This window comes from Lepidochelys olivacea (assembly GCF_965140295.1).
Source record: "Lepidochelys olivacea isolate rLepOli2 genome assembly, chromosome: 7".
Lineage (NCBI taxonomy): Eukaryota > Metazoa > Chordata > Testudines > Cheloniidae > Lepidochelys > Lepidochelys olivacea.
This window is the reverse complement of record NC_140417.1, coordinates 121626634-121644110: the sequence shown is the minus strand read 5'-3', so window position 1 is coordinate 121644110 and position 17477 is coordinate 121626634. Positions and strand designations below refer to the sequence as shown.

General features: G+C 47.7%; 1 protein-coding gene across 1 annotated transcript; it reads right to left on the bottom strand.

The window, feature by feature from the left end:
- Positions 1-12242: 12242 nt before the first annotated feature.
- CALHM3 (calcium homeostasis modulator 3) lies at positions 12243-16895 on the bottom strand (the record flags this gene model as incomplete). Its single annotated transcript, XM_084633035.1, has 3 exons — positions 12243-12728; positions 14168-14423; positions 16609-16895. The coding sequence occupies 3 exons, from the start codon at positions 16893-16895 to the stop codon at positions 12243-12245; spliced, it is 1029 nt and encodes a 342-aa protein (XP_084489161.1).
- Positions 16896-17477: the final 582 nt, after the last annotated feature.

Below are 17477 nucleotides of genomic sequence, written 5' to 3'. Positions count from 1 at the left end.
TCTGTTTTTAAAGACCCTCTTTATAAAGCAGGGTCCCTAAGAACAAAAGAACAGCCATACTGAGTCAGACCAAAGGTCCATCTAGCCCAGTATCCTGTCTTCCAACAGTGGCCAATGACAGGTGCCCCAGAGGGAATGAACAGAACAGATAATCATCAAGTGATCCATCCCCTGTCACCCATTCCCAGCTTCTGACAAACAGAGGCTAGGGACACCATCTCTGCCCATCCTGGCTAATAGCCATTGATGGACCTATCCCTGCTTCTGACATACTGGTCAGCACCCCCAGAGAGGGCTAAAACTTGAACCTCTTCCTGCATTAGACAGGTTCAGCTCTGGAGTTGGATTCAGAATGCACGGCTCAGAACCAGGGTGTGGGATTCAAACCCCTTTGAGCTCTTTTTGGATGGTCAGACTGGAACTCGCAGCTTGGATCTATCTCTACTCAGAAATAGGTTCACCCCACAGGAGAGGATGCATGAAGATGCCCCCTTCCCAGCATTAGACACTGGCAGGCACCAGTCTCTGTGCGTCCTACTGCTCAGCCTCTGCCAGTCTCAGCTATGGGGGTTTTGTCTAGGGAGGGGCAAATTGCTTGGAAATAGAGACTCCATCCCTCACTCCAACCTCATTTGGGAGACGGCCCAGAGTCCCCCCTGCTGTGTCCTGGGAGGAAGAGTCTTTCAGAAGATTCTGTCTAACAGACTCCAAGGTTTGGTCCATCTGGACCCTATTTATGCTTTCCCCATCCCCAGGGAGGAAAGCGGGAGGGAGCTGAGATGGGAGAGAAGCATGCTGTCATACTAGTTTTTGTAGTTGTGGAGGGATGGGAGCTGAGGTGACCTAGTCTAATGCCCTATTAAAGGACAGGAGGTTACTGATCTAAAAACATTTTACCAGCTGATCTCTTTTGACAATGAGTGATCAATCATGTGACATTTAGGCTGTCACTTTGGCACCAGCTCAGGTATGGGGAAAGCTCAATCTTCTGAACGGTCCCTGTCTGACTGAATAGCTAGTAAACCAGGGGCGGGCAAAATGTTTGGCCTGAGGGCCGCATCGGGTTTCGGAAATTGTATGGAGGGCCGGTTAGGGGAGAGGGTTGTGGCCCGGCCTCCACCTCCTATCCACCCCTGGGACTCCTGCCCCATCTAACCCCTCCTCTCATTCCTGACTGCCCCCCCCCCCAGGACCCTTGCCCCATCCATACACCCCCGCTCCCTGTCCCCTGACCACTCCCGGACCCCTGCCCCTAACTGCCCCCTGCCGCCCCATCCAACCCCTCCTCTCATTCCTGACTGCCCCCCCAGGACCCCTGCCCCATCCAACCACCCCTTGACTCTGTCCCCTGACTGCCCCTGGAACCCCTGCTCCTGACTGCCCCCTGCCACCCCATCCAAGCCTCCCTCTCCTTCCTGACTGCCCCCCCTGGGACCCCTGCCCCCATTCAACTCCCTGTTCCCACCCCGACCCCCATCCACACCCCTGCCCTCTGACCACCAACCCGAACTCCTCTGCCCTCTATCCAAACCCCCTGCTCCATGCCCCCTCACCGCACTTCCTGGAGCACCGGGGGCTGAAGCCGGGCCACGCCGCCACGGCCATCATGCAGCACAGAGCACTGGGTCAGGCCGGGCTCTGCAGCTGTGCTGCCCCAGGAGCTCGCCCTGCCACCCAGAGCATGGCGCCGGCGGCAAGGTGAGGCTGCGGGGGAGGGGGAACAGTTGGGGAGGGCCTGGGGGCTAGCCTCCTGGGGCAGGAGCTCAGGGGCTGGGCAGGAGGGTCCCGTGGGCCGGATGTGGCCCACGGGCCATAGTTTGCCCACCTCTGTAGTAAATGGATCTGTCTTGACCAATCTGCAAGCAACTCACCTCCCCATCCCTCTCTTTCTTTTTCCCTTTCTTATTCTGTCCATTCTGAAAGGGTGCATTCAGCTTGAATGGGAGCTGGACCCAGTTCAATGTATTGTAAATGTCTAGGCAGAGTGGATAAGCTCAAGACCTGATACTGGAGATGAAGGAAACAAAGGCTAAAGAATTCAACCTGGGAGAACTGGTTTCAGTTTCTGTCGCAGATTCCCTGTGTGACCTTGGTCAAGTTACTTAAGCTATCCTCTGCCTCAGTTTCCCATCTATAAAAAGGGCGTGATATTCCCCCACTTCTCAGGGGTATTCTGGTGATTAAAAACCACCCCTGGATGCAATGCTATTTGGGGAGGATTGCTGAATAAGTACTGAGCCAGGCAGAAATATGTAAAGGCATCCATTCAGGGATTCATCCAGCAGCTTGTGCTGTCCTTAGGTCCCCTAACTCCTGCTCAGAAAGTGAATGATTTTCTTTCTCACGTAAGCTTTTTCCCCAGTTCCTCCTGCTAACAACCCACTCCCAGTCGATGGCGTTGGCTAGGGAATTTGTGCTCGGGATGTGTTCTTTTCTCACCATTTTATCCAGTCATGTTTACCCAGTGCCATCCACCCGGGTATCTAAGGACTTCCATCCTTGTGCCTTCACATAGGCCTACGCTTACGGCGGTGTGTAGAGTATGGACATGGCACACCCAGATAGCATGGCTGTGACTAGCAGTGTAGACACTGAGGCACTGCATAGGTGAATAGAATACAGACATGCCAGAACCCCTAGGGTATATACCTATATGGCCGTCTACATGCCCGCACAGTCCCTCCTATATCTACACTGCTGCCTTCCCGCTTCCGGAACCTTTCCCAGCCACAGTGAAAGTCTCCATTTACAGCAGGGAAAGGCTACAGCAGATCCTTGCCTTTGCCAGAGCCTTCCACTGCCATGTGTAGCAACACACCACACAGTGTGGACGCAGCCTGCCTTTCACTGCGGTGTGCAGCAACACGTACCCTACACACCATCACAGTAGTAGACAAGGTTTCCAAGCCTTTTCTGTATTGGCTTTTGAGATGTGCGTGGGACTTCCCCAACCCACCTTAACTTTGCCAGTATACTTGCATCCTCTCCCCTACCCCAATGCACAAATCAGTTTATCAGGTATCAGAGGGGTAGCCGTGTTAGTCTGGATCTGTAAAAGCGGCGAAGAGTCCTGTTTCAGAGTAGCAGCCGCGTTAGTCTGTATTCGCAAAAAGAACAGGAGGACTTGTGGCACCTTAGAGACTAACCAATTTATTTGAGCATAAGCTTTCGTGAGCTACAGCTCACTTCATTGGATGCATGTCCTGTGGCACCTAAAAGACTAGCAGACGTATTGGAGCATAAGCTTTCGTGGGTGAATACCCACTTCGTCGGTCACTCTCAACCTTCAAAGCACTGAGGCTTCCTATGAGAAGAGTGAAACTGGAAGCTGAGGCTCTGTGTGTATTTGACAGACAGCGCAGAATGAATAAGATCCCTCCAAGCTGTTCAGAACTGCAGATAGATGTTAGTGAAGCATGACAGCTGCAGCTGGTCCAGTCCTGTTTATTTCCTGTAGTATGAATCAAAAGAGCTGGGTTTTCTTGTTAAATAGTTGCCCTTCTCTTGGACATTTTATCCAAGGTTCTTAAAGCAATGCACAGACATTAGTTAAGCTTCCTTGCCACATAGGAGATAATTTTGTGGTACTGTCCCCATTTTATAGATGGGAAAACTGAGGCAGTTTAAGAGAGGAAGGTATAGTCCAGTGGTTAGGGCACTAGCTTGAGACTTGGGAGAATCAATTTCCTCTTCCACCACAGACTTTCTGTGTGATCTTAGGTAAGTCTCTTAATCTCTGTGCCTCATCTGCAGGGGGAGATAATGCACATCCCTACCTGACAGGGGCATTGTGAGCATGAATACATTAAAGATTGTGAGGTGCACAGCTACTGTAGTAAGGGGGGGCCATGTGGGTGCATAAATAAGCACAGAGAGAATAAGCGGTTTGCCCAAGATCTTGCAGCAGGGTCGTGGCTGAGTCAGGAACACAACCCAGGAGTGGCTCTCACCAGTTAGCCTCCAACAGACTGGTGATAACACAATGTCCCTCTTGAGTTGCTGTGCACTGTGGATCTGTTTAATGGACGCTGAGTACAATGCATTTTGGTATTCACCAGGAAGCCTTAATTCTGTCTCTGACTCCTGCTCTGTAGCTCATTGCATGGTCTCATCAAACAGGAATGGAGATTTGGCTGCATGAATATAGGTGAGGCAGCTTGTGATAAAGGAACTTTGCAAAGCAAATTCCAGTGCTGGTTAAGAGCTTCCTCTGCTCACCTGGTGCGGGACTTTTCTGGTGACATCAATGGCAGTTCACATCAAAGCCTGAATGAATGACTAGTAAAAACCTCCCAATATTTGCAGAGGGCTGTTTGATCATTCCAGGAAAGCTGTGCCTTACATTAAAAGTGGGTGGGAGACCTGACTACTGAGCACCTGCGGCACTTTGAAGTCAATGACTGCTCAGCAGGATTCGGAATAAAGCCCTCTATGAGCCAGTGTCTTGATCTTTCTTCTCTTGTGGCTTTGTGCTATAGCCTAGGGCTTTTGTTCAGAGATCCTCCCAGCTGACCGCTAGCTCAAAATGCTTTGGAGTTGAAGACAAAGTTGGTATCATTCTTCCAGGACCCCAATCTGCTAATGGGTTTCGAGCAACAACTTCCCAGAGCTGGGTGAACCATTCACAGCGAAGAACTTATTCCCCACCTGCAAATTATCCACATCCCAAACACCGGTTTGTTTTTAATCAGTTTGTCTCTTATTTACAGTCACAGGGTAGATGTTTTATTCAGCTGTATTTTCAGTCTATAGGTGGCTCGTGAAACATTTCCCATGACTGTTGCTTTGTGTAGTGTGTGGAGGGAGCAATTCATCCCTGTGCACTGCAGAGGGCCAGCATAAGTCCCGAATGATGCACGACTCGCAGTCCCTAGGCCAGGGCTTCAGGCTTCAGTGGGACTTAGGTATTGCTGAGCCCTCATGTTCACCCTCCTCACAGGGGCGAATTTCACCTGTTGTGGTTGGTGGTCCCCTAGCTCACGTGATGTTGTTTCTGCTCTCTGATTGGATGATTCCTAGGCTTTCAAGATGGCTGCAGGAATAAATAGTCCCATGAAAAATCAGTGATTGACTCAGCCTATTTAGAAACCACTATAAAATCCTTTCCTCCTTTTTGCATTTATATCTTTCTGTCATTCTAGAATAGTTTAAAACATGAGAACATGAAAATCAGCATGCAAAGTAGCCTGGTAAAGTGAGCCAGTCTATTGGTCTGAGCCCACTTAGGGAAATAACCAATTTGACTAGAGAATCATGAACATGACAGGTCAGATGCATAGTCTCTGATTTCTTGTTCTGTGTCTGTATTAAAAGTAACTTAGAAACTTCCCCTTCGCCCACTGCAACATGAGGGAAATTTGGTCTGTTCAATATACCCCCATGTTGAAATGAAAACATATACATCAGTTATTTACAAAAGGGGCCCAGAGATGTCTCATTAAGATGGGAAATCTATATCCCAAGTGAGGACTGGTTTGTTATTAACTGATACTGAGCACAACTGGAAGCCAGGGGAGTGGATTAGTAGAGGCAGCCCTGTTTATAAATATTTGTATTGTTTAAAAAATATATTCCAAGAATATTTGGCCTTTAAAAGGTTGATGTGAGAGAACAAATAAAGTGTTGAAATGTGTATTTCAAAAGATCAGGGACTGGGGAAACCTATGTTTTTCAATGATGATGGTATTCTGTCTTTCCATAGGACCTTGGTCTGAGGGTCTTGTATTGCTCATCTACAGGGATTACTGAATTACTCCTCCCAACGCACCTGTGAGCTACATAATTATTACCCCCATTTTAAAGGTGGGGAAAGCTACAGGGATGAGTGCCTTTATTGCAGTGTCCCAAATGGTAAAGAAGAGGCAGGACTTGGCAGGTGATGAATAGAAAGGGGATTCTTTAATGGGGCTGTTGGACATGGATAAACCCTGTGGTTCTCTCTAGCTTCCAGACTGACTGACTGCAGCTAATACTGCCTTGTGTTACCGCTCAGGATCTCCCTAAATTCTGGCTTGGACCATTCAGTTATGGAAAGGACTGCTGACTTCACTACACCTACAAATGTGGATATTAATAATGAGGCCTTGGTGATGTTCTCCAGCCAGCTCTGCAGTCAGGGGTGGTTGGTTCAGTGAATGGTCAGCAATGCAGGTGGTTTTGTTATTAAAATAAGAAAAAGACCATATTGGGGGTGGGGAGGAGGAGGAGAGAAATTTGTGATGCCACGTGCTCTGATGTTCCCTGTGGTAAGAAAAGGAGGACTTGTGGCACCTTAGAGACTAACCAATGTGGATAAATTGGAGAGAGTCCAGCGAAGGGCAACAAAAATGATTAGGGGTCTAGAACACATGACTTATGAGGAGAGGCTGAGGGAGCTGGGATTGTTTAGTCTGCAGAAGAGAAGAATGAGGGGGGATTTGATAGCTGCTTTCAACTACCTGAAAGGGGGTTCCAAAGAGGATGGCTCTAGACTGTTCTCAATGGTAGCAGATGACAAAACGAGGAGTAATGGTCTCAAGTTGCAGTGGGGGAGGTTTAGATTGGATATTAGGAAAAACGTTTTCACTATGGTGGTGAAACACTGGAATGCGTTACCTAGGGAGGTGGTAGAATCTCCTTCCTTAGAGGTTTTTAAGGTCAGGCTTGACAAAGCCCTGGCTGGGATGATTTAACTGGGAATTGGTCCTGCTTTGAGGAGGGGGTTGGACTAGATGACCTTCTGGGGTCCCTTCCAACCCTGATATTCTATGATTCTATGATTCAATTTATTTGAGCATAAGCTTTCGTGAGCTACAGCTCACTTCATCGGATGCATACTGTGGAAAATACAGAAGATGTTCTTATACATACAAACCATGAAAAAATGGGTGTTTACCACTACAAAAGGTTTTCTCTTCCCACCCCACTCTCCTGCTGGTAATAGCTTATCTAAAGTGATCAGTCTCCTTACAATGTGTATGATAATCAAGGTGGGCCATTTCCAGCACAAATCCAGGTTTTCTCCCCTCCCCCCCTTTTTTCACACACACAAACCCATTCTCCTTTTGGTCTGAGGAATGGGTGGAGGGGTAGGAAAAAACAAGGGGAAATAGGTTACCTTGCATAATGACTTAGCCACTCCCAGTCTCTATTCAAGCCTAAATTAATTGTATCCAATTTGCAAATGAATTCCAATTCAACAGTCTCTCGCTGGAGTCTGGATTTGAAGTTTTTCTGTTGTAATATCGCAACTTTCATGTCTGTAATCGCATGACCAGAGAGATTGAAGTATTCACCGACTGGTTTATGAATGTTATAATTCTTGACATCTGATTTGTGTCCATTTATTCTTTTACGTAGAGACTGTCCAGTTTGACCAATGTACATGGCAGAGGGGCATTGCTGGCACATGATGGCATATATCACATTGGTGGATGTGCAGGTGAACGAGCCTCTGATAGTGTGGCTGATGTTATTATGCCCTGTGATGGTGTCCCCTGAATAGATATGTGGGCACAGTTGGCAACGGGCTTTGTTGCAAGGATAGGTTCCTGGGTTAGTGGTTCTGTTGTGTGGTATGTGGTTGTTGGTGAGTATTCGCTTCAGGTTGGGGGCCTGTCTGTAGGCAAGGGCTGGCCTGTCTCCAAGATTTGTGAGAGTGTTGCGTCATCCTTCAGGATAGGTTGTAGATCCTTAATAATGCATTGGAGGGGTTTTAGTTGGGGGCTGAAGGTGACGGCTAGTGGCGTTCTGTTATTTTCTTTGTTGGGCCTGTCCTGTAGTAGGTGACTTCTGGGAACTCTTCTGGCTCTATCAATCTGTTTCTTCACTTCCACAGGTGGGTATTGTAGTTGTAAGAACGCTTGATAGAGATCTTGTAGGTGTTTGTCTCTGTCTGAGGGGTTGGAGCAAATGCGGTTGTATCGCAGAGCTTGGCTGTAGACAATGGATCGTGTGGTGTGGTCAGGGTGAAAGTTGGAGGAATGTAGGTAGGAATAGCGGTCAGGAGGTTTTCGGTATAGGGTGGTGGTTATGTGACCATTGTTTACGTAAAAGAATAAATGGACACAAATCGGATGTCAAGAATTATAACATTCATAAACCAGTCGGAGAACACTTCAATCTCTCTGGTCATGCGATTACAGACATGAATGTTGCAATATTACAACAGAAAAACTTCAAAACCAGACTCCAGCGAGAGGCTGTTGAATTGGAATTCATTTGCAAATTGGATACAATTAACTTAGGCTTGAATAGAGACTGGGAGTGGCTAAGTCATTATGCAAGGTAACCTATTTCCCCTTGTTTTTTCCTACCCCCCTCCACCCCGTTCCTCAATGCAAATGTGCTGAAGCTGTAAGAGTCTATTCAAAGACGTTCCATAAGGAGCTTCCCTGAGACTAATCACTTAGGATGTGATACCTCAGCCATTTCCAAGGGGAATTCTATCTCTGAAGACTGCAGGGTCCGATGGAGCCATTTCTTGCATCTCTCCTTCCATCCAGGGGCTGGTAAGGTCAGTGGGTTCTTAATCTCTTTCTCTTTTCTTCTTCCTTGCTCTCCTCTGAGAGCAGGCAGAAATTGAAGGGAGTGTGCTACAGGAAGACAGGGTCCAAAGTAGGTCTTGTATTTTGTCCTGTTATTTTCAGCTCTTCTGCCATCCCCGGTATGATTATTTGAAGAGTCTGACTGGTCAGATATAGGACATATCTCATTTACCTCTGTCTGACCGGAATGAACTGTACAGTGTAACGTGGCACAGGCTGTATTGTGATCATGTACACTGCAGGCATGAGTTTGCTGTTCTTCCATCCATCTCCCCTCCTGAATGAGTAGGAAACTTAGGAATGCATCCTTCCCTTCCACATAGTATAGTGCTGAGTGACTGTAAGCCCCCAAATAAAACTGTACTTGGAGCCCTTTCTACTCCCTCCCTTCTGCTCTGAAGCAGCAGGTAATTAACATGCACGCCTCCCCAGAAATTCACGAGTTTTGGCAATGATGCTGCTGCACGAACAAGGAAGTAAAGCAAAACAGTTAGGCCAGCTCGGAAGGAGTGGGGCATTGAAAAGGGATTCTAAGATCAGGAAGGCTGGGGCTGTAGGAAAACGGGATTTGTGAAAGAAGAAAAGACCAAAATTAGAGGCAAACATTTTTATTACAAACAACCAGAGAAATTACAGAGATGCTAGAAACACACTGCGCTACAGAAGGGGCAGACGTATTATTGTCAGACCTGATCCTGCCCCCCTTACTCTCTTGAGCAGTCTTTTGTATGCACTGAAGTCAAAGGCTGTTTTGGCTGCATTCAGTGGGATCAGGCCATAGATTTGGCGGTTTGGCAAAACCTTCCTTCCTTAGAAAGATGTGAGTGTTTTAACGGATTGTATTCCTTTGCCATTTATACGCAGACTTGCTGGTACGTGGCTCTAGGCACTTTAACAAGTGTTATGATGTACCATTAGCTGCTCTAGCAAAGGGAGAGTTCTGTCCCATTACCACGCGTGGTATCTTGGCAAAGGGGCAGGTTTAGGAAGGAACCTCCTGGGTGAGATTCCCAGGTGTGCTCCTTCTAGCTCCAAAACCCCAGCAGGGCTGCAGAGATTCCCTTGCAACGGCGCCTTCCTGCCATCAAGGGATGCTGTGGGGCCTGCACTGAAGGTAGGGAGCCCGTTCTCTCTCCGCCCTCTATTCCCTCCTCCCTCCCCCCCCGGGGAGCCTGCTGAACTTGGAACCTGTGGGGAAAAGGAGGGAGCTGCTGACCGCTTCTGAGCCTGGGCAGGGGGTGGAGGGCAGAATACAAGGGGCTGCCATGGGGGAACAGAGTGGGGGAGATGGGGACTCCCAAGGGGGAACAGGCTAGGGCAGGGGTTTTCAAACTGGGGGTCGTGACCCCACAGGGTGTCACAAGGTTATTACGTGGGGGGCGGGTCACGAGCTGTCAGCCTCCACCCCTAAACCCCACTTCTCCTCCAGCATTTGTAACAGAGTTAAATATGAAAAAATGTGTTTTTAATTTATGGGGGCGGGGGTCGCACTCAGGGGTTTGGTGTGTAAAAGGGGTCACCAATGCAAAAGTTTGAGAACCACTGGGCTAGGGACTCCCAAGGGGGAATAGACTGGGGAGATGGGGTTCCTGTTCAGCCTCTGTCCCTGCTTGGAGCCCCTGGCCTTTGACGGGGAGCTGAAGAACACTAGGCCTGGAAGGAAGTGAGGGATGATGGAGAAGAGGCTGGCCCCCAGAGATGTCTCCACCCTGCCCCCCAATGCATGGGAGGTGGGGTAAAGGACCCAGGGGAGAACAGAAGTGGAGCAAGTAGCAGCTACTGGAGCAGAACTGGGCTCTTGAGAGCGGTGTGTGGGAGGAGAGGTCTAGGGACAGAATATTTTCATGTGCTGGGGGGTGGTCGCTATGGAGCCGTGGTAACTCACCTGTGGAGGGGGGCAGAATTATTTGGCCTGTATGCCCCCTCCCCCAGGGAAAGGAGACAAAGCCCCCGCACCATCAGCCAGTGCTCTGAGTATATTAGTTGTGTTGATGTACATTTTACATTCTAATCTTTAAGTTAGTAACAAGATGTTGGTAGGTTCTGATTTCTCCCTGACTGGCCTGTTTCCCCCCTTGAGTCCCGGTTGGAGGTCACTCTCCAGTTTCATGCTTTAAGGGATGGAGACAGCGGTGCTGGACACAAACCTTGGTTAAACTGGCATTAAGTTGAAAGTCAATATCAGTAATTTAAGGCTTAAAACAACCTGACAATGCTATTAACATCAGAAATCTAGGGAAATCAGCATTAAGGTTAAATTTTAAGGAATCCCAAATAGTTGAAAGTAGCTATGGAAATACACAACTGAGGCACTTAGATGACCTTAATTCTGTCCCTGTTAGTGGCGCTCCTGTTAGATAGGCCTGAATCAAACCCCCTCCTACAATGATCCCCAAAATCTTGTGGTGTTTGAAATCTGGATCCAAATACGCAGCTAGAGTCCCGTTTGAGTGGTGCCTGCTGGACTCTGCAGCCGGCAAATCACTCCATTCTCAGCAGCATGCTGCGTCTAAATTCTGTGGCAAAGCCATTGGTTACTCTAGCAGCTCTGGATACACTTACGAAATGGAGATGAAGGGTTTTCTTGAGTTTGTTCTCAAAATGAATAAACCCAGGCAGTACGGTTACACCGGTGATGTTGGTCTGACATCACGGCCGATTAGCTTTGTGCTGACCCATCACTGTTAACTTTCAAAAGCTGCTGTTATATTTTGTACTGAAAATGCAGACACGTGGGTTGTGAGCAGGGAAACTGGAGGGTTTAGCAGCTGGCTTTGGGGGCAGTAAGAGCTTTCGGAATGTGAGAGGACGTTAGGGGTTAGGCAAAAACTGAGCAGTGAAATAACTGTGTCAGCCCTGTTAACTTTTAACACCTAATTAGGAAAGTTAACACTCTCCAGTGACATATGTGGGAGCAGCTCATACCTCTCAAAGCTGTTTCAGGCTGTCTGCAGACTCCTGTTCCTACACTGGTTAAACTTTTATCTGGAAACTTTTTTCCCCACCACAACCATAAGGCCTTAGAAATTTTTTATTACAATGAAAATGTAAAACAGTGGCCCTGGGTGAGTCAGCAGAGGGGTTCAACCCTGGAACCTCTGGATCTTACTGCCTGAACTGAAAGATTCAGCTCTAATAGCCAGCAGTGTAGCAGGCTCAACCTCTTTATGTGGTCCAGCCACCATGAGATGGGGCAGAGCACCACACTGGGTGTGCATGGGTTATAAAAGCTTGTACTGTAGAGTACAGCTCTACAGCAAGGGGTGAGTTCCCCAGCCGATTCCACGAGGAATCATGGACTACACAGGCCATTGCCATAAGGCTACAAAAGTATTTCCGTTTTAACCTTGTCTTCTCTTGCTCATAACATACTGAAACATTTGCCTTTTGGGTTGCAAGGTTCCAAGCTTGGGCCAGTTTACACACTTGTGCATGTCTATCTCAGGGCCGGCCCGCAACATTTTGGCACCTGCGCGGGGAGCTCAAATGACGCCCCCATGTCCTCTCACTTGGGCCAAAACTTTGAAACTCAGGGTCCTAGAGGTGCCCCCCAACAGTCTGGCACCTGAGGTGGCCGCCTCAGTTTGCCTCATGGTAAGGCCAGCCCTGGTCTGTCTAGTCTATCAGTCTCCTCATCCTCCACTGTTGCTACGTGGGACTTACTTCACTTTTAAGGAAGATGCATTTTGATGCCTTACCGGTGTGACAAGGCCCCTTTTAAACCTCGGTTTGTCTGGAGGTTTTGGCGTTTTGCGGTGCATTCCCCCTGTTACTCAAGCTATCCGCCCAGGGCATGGACGGTCTCTCCCTGCCCACAGGCTGCTGCCGCTGGCTTGCCTGGCTCACATCCAGGGGGGGCTTGCTGTAGTGCCATGATTTCAGGAGCTCGTTCATCTGCTCCTGGTCTGTGATTCCCCGCAGGTGATCTTCTTCCCCTTCTCCCCCCTCGGCTTCCTCCCCGGGCACATTGAAACGCCGCAGTTTGATTTCCTCCTGCATGCTTTCAAAGAAGTGGAGGACGCACTTGTGGGCGAAGTCCTGGGCGTGCTCACAGCAGGTTTCATCAAAGATCTTTTGCTCGATGTCAATGTAGTCGCTCCAGTAGTGCGTCTGCAGGAAGGCAGCCTGGTTGAAGCAGGGTCTGAGCGACCGGGCAAGGAAGGCTACCATGATAAGGATCAACACAACACTCCAGCCAAGGGCCTGGGCAATAAGGAAAGAAGCACTGAGGCAGAATGAGAGGCATCGGGAGTGACGCTGACATTAGTGTAATATACTTGCTGTTTGCCTGTATAACCCTTAGCTCAAACCGAGATTTTAAGCAGGAGTGGGGAAATGGGAAGATGTCTGGGTTCTGGTTCAGATTGTAGCCTGGGGTTGCCAAGCCTCCAGGATTGTCCTGGTGTCTCCAGGAATTAAAGATTAATCTTTAATTAAAGATTATATCATGTGATGAAATCGCCAGGAATATGTCCAGCTAAAATTGGCAACCCAATTCTAGCTACAAAATCCAGGCAACTACACCTCGAAGAGTTTATACTCCATGGGAAAGCTGAGCCCTTCTAGAGCCCTGTGAATGGCCTAATGAACATAGGACATTTTATCCACCCATGCTAATCTATAGTTGAGCACAGCTGGAGTTCCTAATCAGGGGAGGGCTGGAAAGGGGTGGGAGTGGGCATAGGCCAGGTCTGACAGACCTTTGTCAAGGTTAGTCCCTGCAGACCTGGTACTGTGCCTACCTTTTACAGGGTCGCCAGGTATCTGCTGTGACCACTAGAATCTCCTAAAGCATAGACGATTTTCAGTGTGTGTACAGTCTCAGGTGGGGGTGTGTGTGTAATGGGATGGAATGTCAGGGGAAAAAATTAAGGCACCTGATTATCCCTCTGATGCACATTTACCATGCACACTAGCTTCAGTGAGAGTTTCTTGCACAAATCTGAAGGGGTAGTTGGACACCAAGAGTTCACAGAAATTAGGAGAAGTCAACTCTGTCATCAGTGAATTGCCTAGAGTTTGCAAGGAGCTATGACACACACTCCTGAAAAGGCTCAAAGTTAAACCAGCTGTAACTTCCTTTGAGATAAATTGATTAACCCTTAGCTTTCCACTAGCCTTACTCCATCAAATCCCCAGCCTGATGTCTGATCGGTGTATAGAGCAGGGGACTAACATACAGGATTCCTTGGGTCTGTTCTTAGCTCTGCCATAGACTCATTATATGGACCTTGGGCAAGTCACTTCACCTCTCTGGGCCTCTTTCCTCATAAGGGAGTTGTGAGATTTAAAGTTTGTAGAAGAGTTTTAACCTCCTTGATTCTGAAAAGGGCTTTAGAAGTAGAGCATATCACTATTTTTGGTACCAGCATCCTCATTTTTATCATGCACATTTCTAAATCACCAATGCCCCCCAGAATCTAGGTGCCTATTCTTTGTTCTATTACCTGACATGGGGGACTCCTGCAGAAATTATCATAAAGATGATATTTCTGAATGTCAGAGAAATGGAGCTCAGTCTGGCTCCCACTTTAGTCAATGCCAAAACTCTCCCTGACTCCAGAGGAGTAGGAGCAGGCTCGTGGTTGTTAGAGCTGTTCTACAGACCCTTTGAAAGGCTCCCAGAAAAACCTCTGACTTACTTGTGACCAGCATTTCAGGTATCTGGAGACCGCCTTCCGGGCAGGGTTGTTCTTCATGAGCTCGTCATCTTTGCAGGGCACTTTGGAGAGCAAGAGCTGCGTCTGGGTAGGGGTGATGTTGGCAAACCCCACAAACTTTTCAGGGTCGATGGAGCCACTGAAAGCACAGACGAAGCATTTCCCATCGAGGAGGGTGACTATGATCCAGATGATGGGAGCAATCATGGCTCGCTGCATGATGGAGGAGCACATGTACCTGTGTGCAGGAGAGGGAAGTGTGAACCGGTGTCAACCTGATGTCCCTGGAGATGAAGCCTTCTACTTATTCACAGAACTGGATTGGCACAGGCAGAGATAGCATTGCCCAGGGAATACCATTTAACTCGGCCTGGCTTTTGCCAGCATTTTTCCAGCTAATGCCTTCTCTGTTCTTGAATCTCTGCAATGATGTTGTCTTGGTGCCTTCCTTGGGAATCTATTCCACTGCCTAAATGCTCTTCGCATACTGACCAAAGTATTAAGACCATTTGTGGGTGCTGCAAGGATCTGTTATTTAAGGTTTCCTCAAGAAACAAACAAGGACTGTGCCTGATTAAGGATTCTCTTGCATAGTCTGTGCATGATTCTCTGCCAACTCCCTTTCCTCCCTTCCTTTCCCTCCTCTCTTCCCTCTTTCTCTCCCCTCCAAATTCAGCCCCACCCCAAAATATCACCCCTGCTCTTTCACCCCTTCCTTGTCTCCATCACATCAACCCCCCCACAAAAAAATTACTTCAATCATTCTTGCTTTCGTTTATAAACACACTCTAAACATTTCAACAACAACAATGAAAAACCATGCACAGTGAATCGAAATGACCACTGAATTGTCTTGCTGTAACTTCCCCCAAGAACACCCCCACACCCATTTTCTGTTGTCTTTACTTTCTGTAAAGACTACAGAAAATATTGTCTTTGCTTGTCTGTTGTCTTTGCTTGATCCTGCAAATGCTTACTGCTGTGATTAGTCCCACAGAAGTCGTTGGGAACATTGCTCACAGTGCAAAGTACTATGCCTTGTAGGGAGTATTTGCAGCCTTGAGCCCTTAGGAAGGAGCCAGAATTTACCAATGAACATGCCAAAGAGCCACCGTAATACGTCAGCAGCCCACCATCCGCTTCACCCTTCCAGCGCCTCCTGCCCACCACAATCAGCTGTTTTGCAGTGTGCAGGAGGCTCTGGTTGGGTGGGGGAAGGAAGCTTGGAAGAAGGGGTGGAGTGGTGGCAGGACCTGGGGCAGAGCAGGGGGTTGAGCAGTGAGCACCCCCTGGCACATTGGATGGCATCTAAAAATTGCAAAATTGCCACCTTTAAATCTGTTACTGAGTGTTACATGTGCCAGCAATGCCCCCGTACACTGGCCAAACCAGACAGTCTCTACGCAAAAGAATAAATGGACACAAATCTGACATCAGGAATCAAAACATTCAAAAACCGGTAGGAGAACACTTCAACCTCTCTGGCCACTCAGGAACAGATTTAAAGGTGGCAATTTTGCAACGGAAAAGCTTCAAAAACAGACTCCAGCTGAAACTGCTGAGCTTGAATTAATATGCAAACTAGATCCCATTAACTTGGGTCTGAATAGAGACTGGGAGTGCCTGGGTCATTACACATATTGAATCTATTTCCCCATGTTAAGTATCCTCACACCTTCTTGTCAACTGTCTAAATGGGCCATCTTGATTAGCACTACAAAAGGTTTTCTCCCCTGCTGATAATAGCTCATCTTAATTAATTAGCCTCTTACTCCACCTTTTCATGTTCTCTGTATGTATGTGTGTGTATATATATATATATATATATATATATATATATATATATCTATCTTCTTACTATATGTTCCATTCTATGCATCCAATGAAGTGGGCTGTAGCCCACAAAAGCTTATGCTCAAATTTGTTAGTCTCTAAGGTGCCACAAGTACTCCTGTTCTTTTTGCGGATACAGACTAACAGGGCTGCTACTCTGAAACCTGAAAATTATGTACTGTGTAGCCTAAACATTGCCTTCCTTAGCTTCAGGCCACTCCTGCTTATGGTATAAATACATTAAAGACTGTGAATCCCTTTGAGCTCTATTGTTGAAAGGCGCTGTATAAGAGCTAGATATCAGTATTATCTTTCTCTGGGATTCAGAAATATTCTCTGCCTTCATTTATATTGTGGTTACCTTGAAGGTATTCATAGGATCGCTGTGCTCCTGGACTCACACAATCTGTTGTAAGTCATCAGTGCCAAGCTCACTAATGAGCAGCTGGCGTTCAAGATGTTTAAGAGGGAACTTCTAAGGAGCTGAGTTTAGGACAAAACTAAGTATCAGGGAGATAAAGATGTAACAAACAAAAGGGCTGGAAGAGAGGCAAAGGGAACAGAACAACTCACAATGGTGAATCCCTCACCTGATGATGGCTAGATCCTTCTTTCTGCCCCCAGTAGGTCTTTTCCACTCCTCCAGCATCACCAGAGTCTGTCTGTTGAGAATGAGACCACAGAGAAAGAGGGCCATGGGGGGCAGAAACATGATTCCCAAACCATAAGCCGTGTTGTACTTGGGCAGGCAGGGGCAGTTAAAGTCAAAGGAAGTATATATCTTCACGCTAGCCAGGGCTAGCAACCCACAGATCCCATTCATCACCGACTCAGAATTGGACTGGAAGTATTGGAAGATCATCCGGAACCGATCCATGGTGCTGTATTGGCTGGGGGCTGCTTCCGAAGGAGAAATCCCTGGTTAACTTCAGATTGATGAGGTGCTTGCTGGGGGCAGATGGTCACGTCTCTGCGACCGTTTTCTTGGGTTTTCTGGCTATGTGCGTTCTAATATGTCTTCTTTCAGTTAGGGTTAGAAAGGCAGCTTAGTGCATTTGAATGGGCAAAGAGATAGAAACAGGAAAGCAACGCTGCTTACGGTGACACACACAAGCACCTGTTTAGGATTCCCGTGTCCATCTACATGGGACCAGATCAATGCAGCTGCCTCTCTTGTGCCTCTTTCCCTTCCAGGGTAGAATCCTGTGTGACGGCTCCTGGACACAGTCTTTCCAGTTCAGCCTTTAGCCAGATACTTCCCTTTCATGGCAGGCTGCAGTGGTTGGTCGTTCTACTTTCTAAGTAGATGGATACAGCCTCTCTGTATTATTTTTCTCCCACTCTTTCATCCACAGCACTTTAATGCATGCCACACAGTAGCAGCCTGGAGATAGGATAAGATGCACATTCCCAGGTCATGGAACACTAGCTCTCCCCTGTAGAAAGAGTTGTCTCCGGA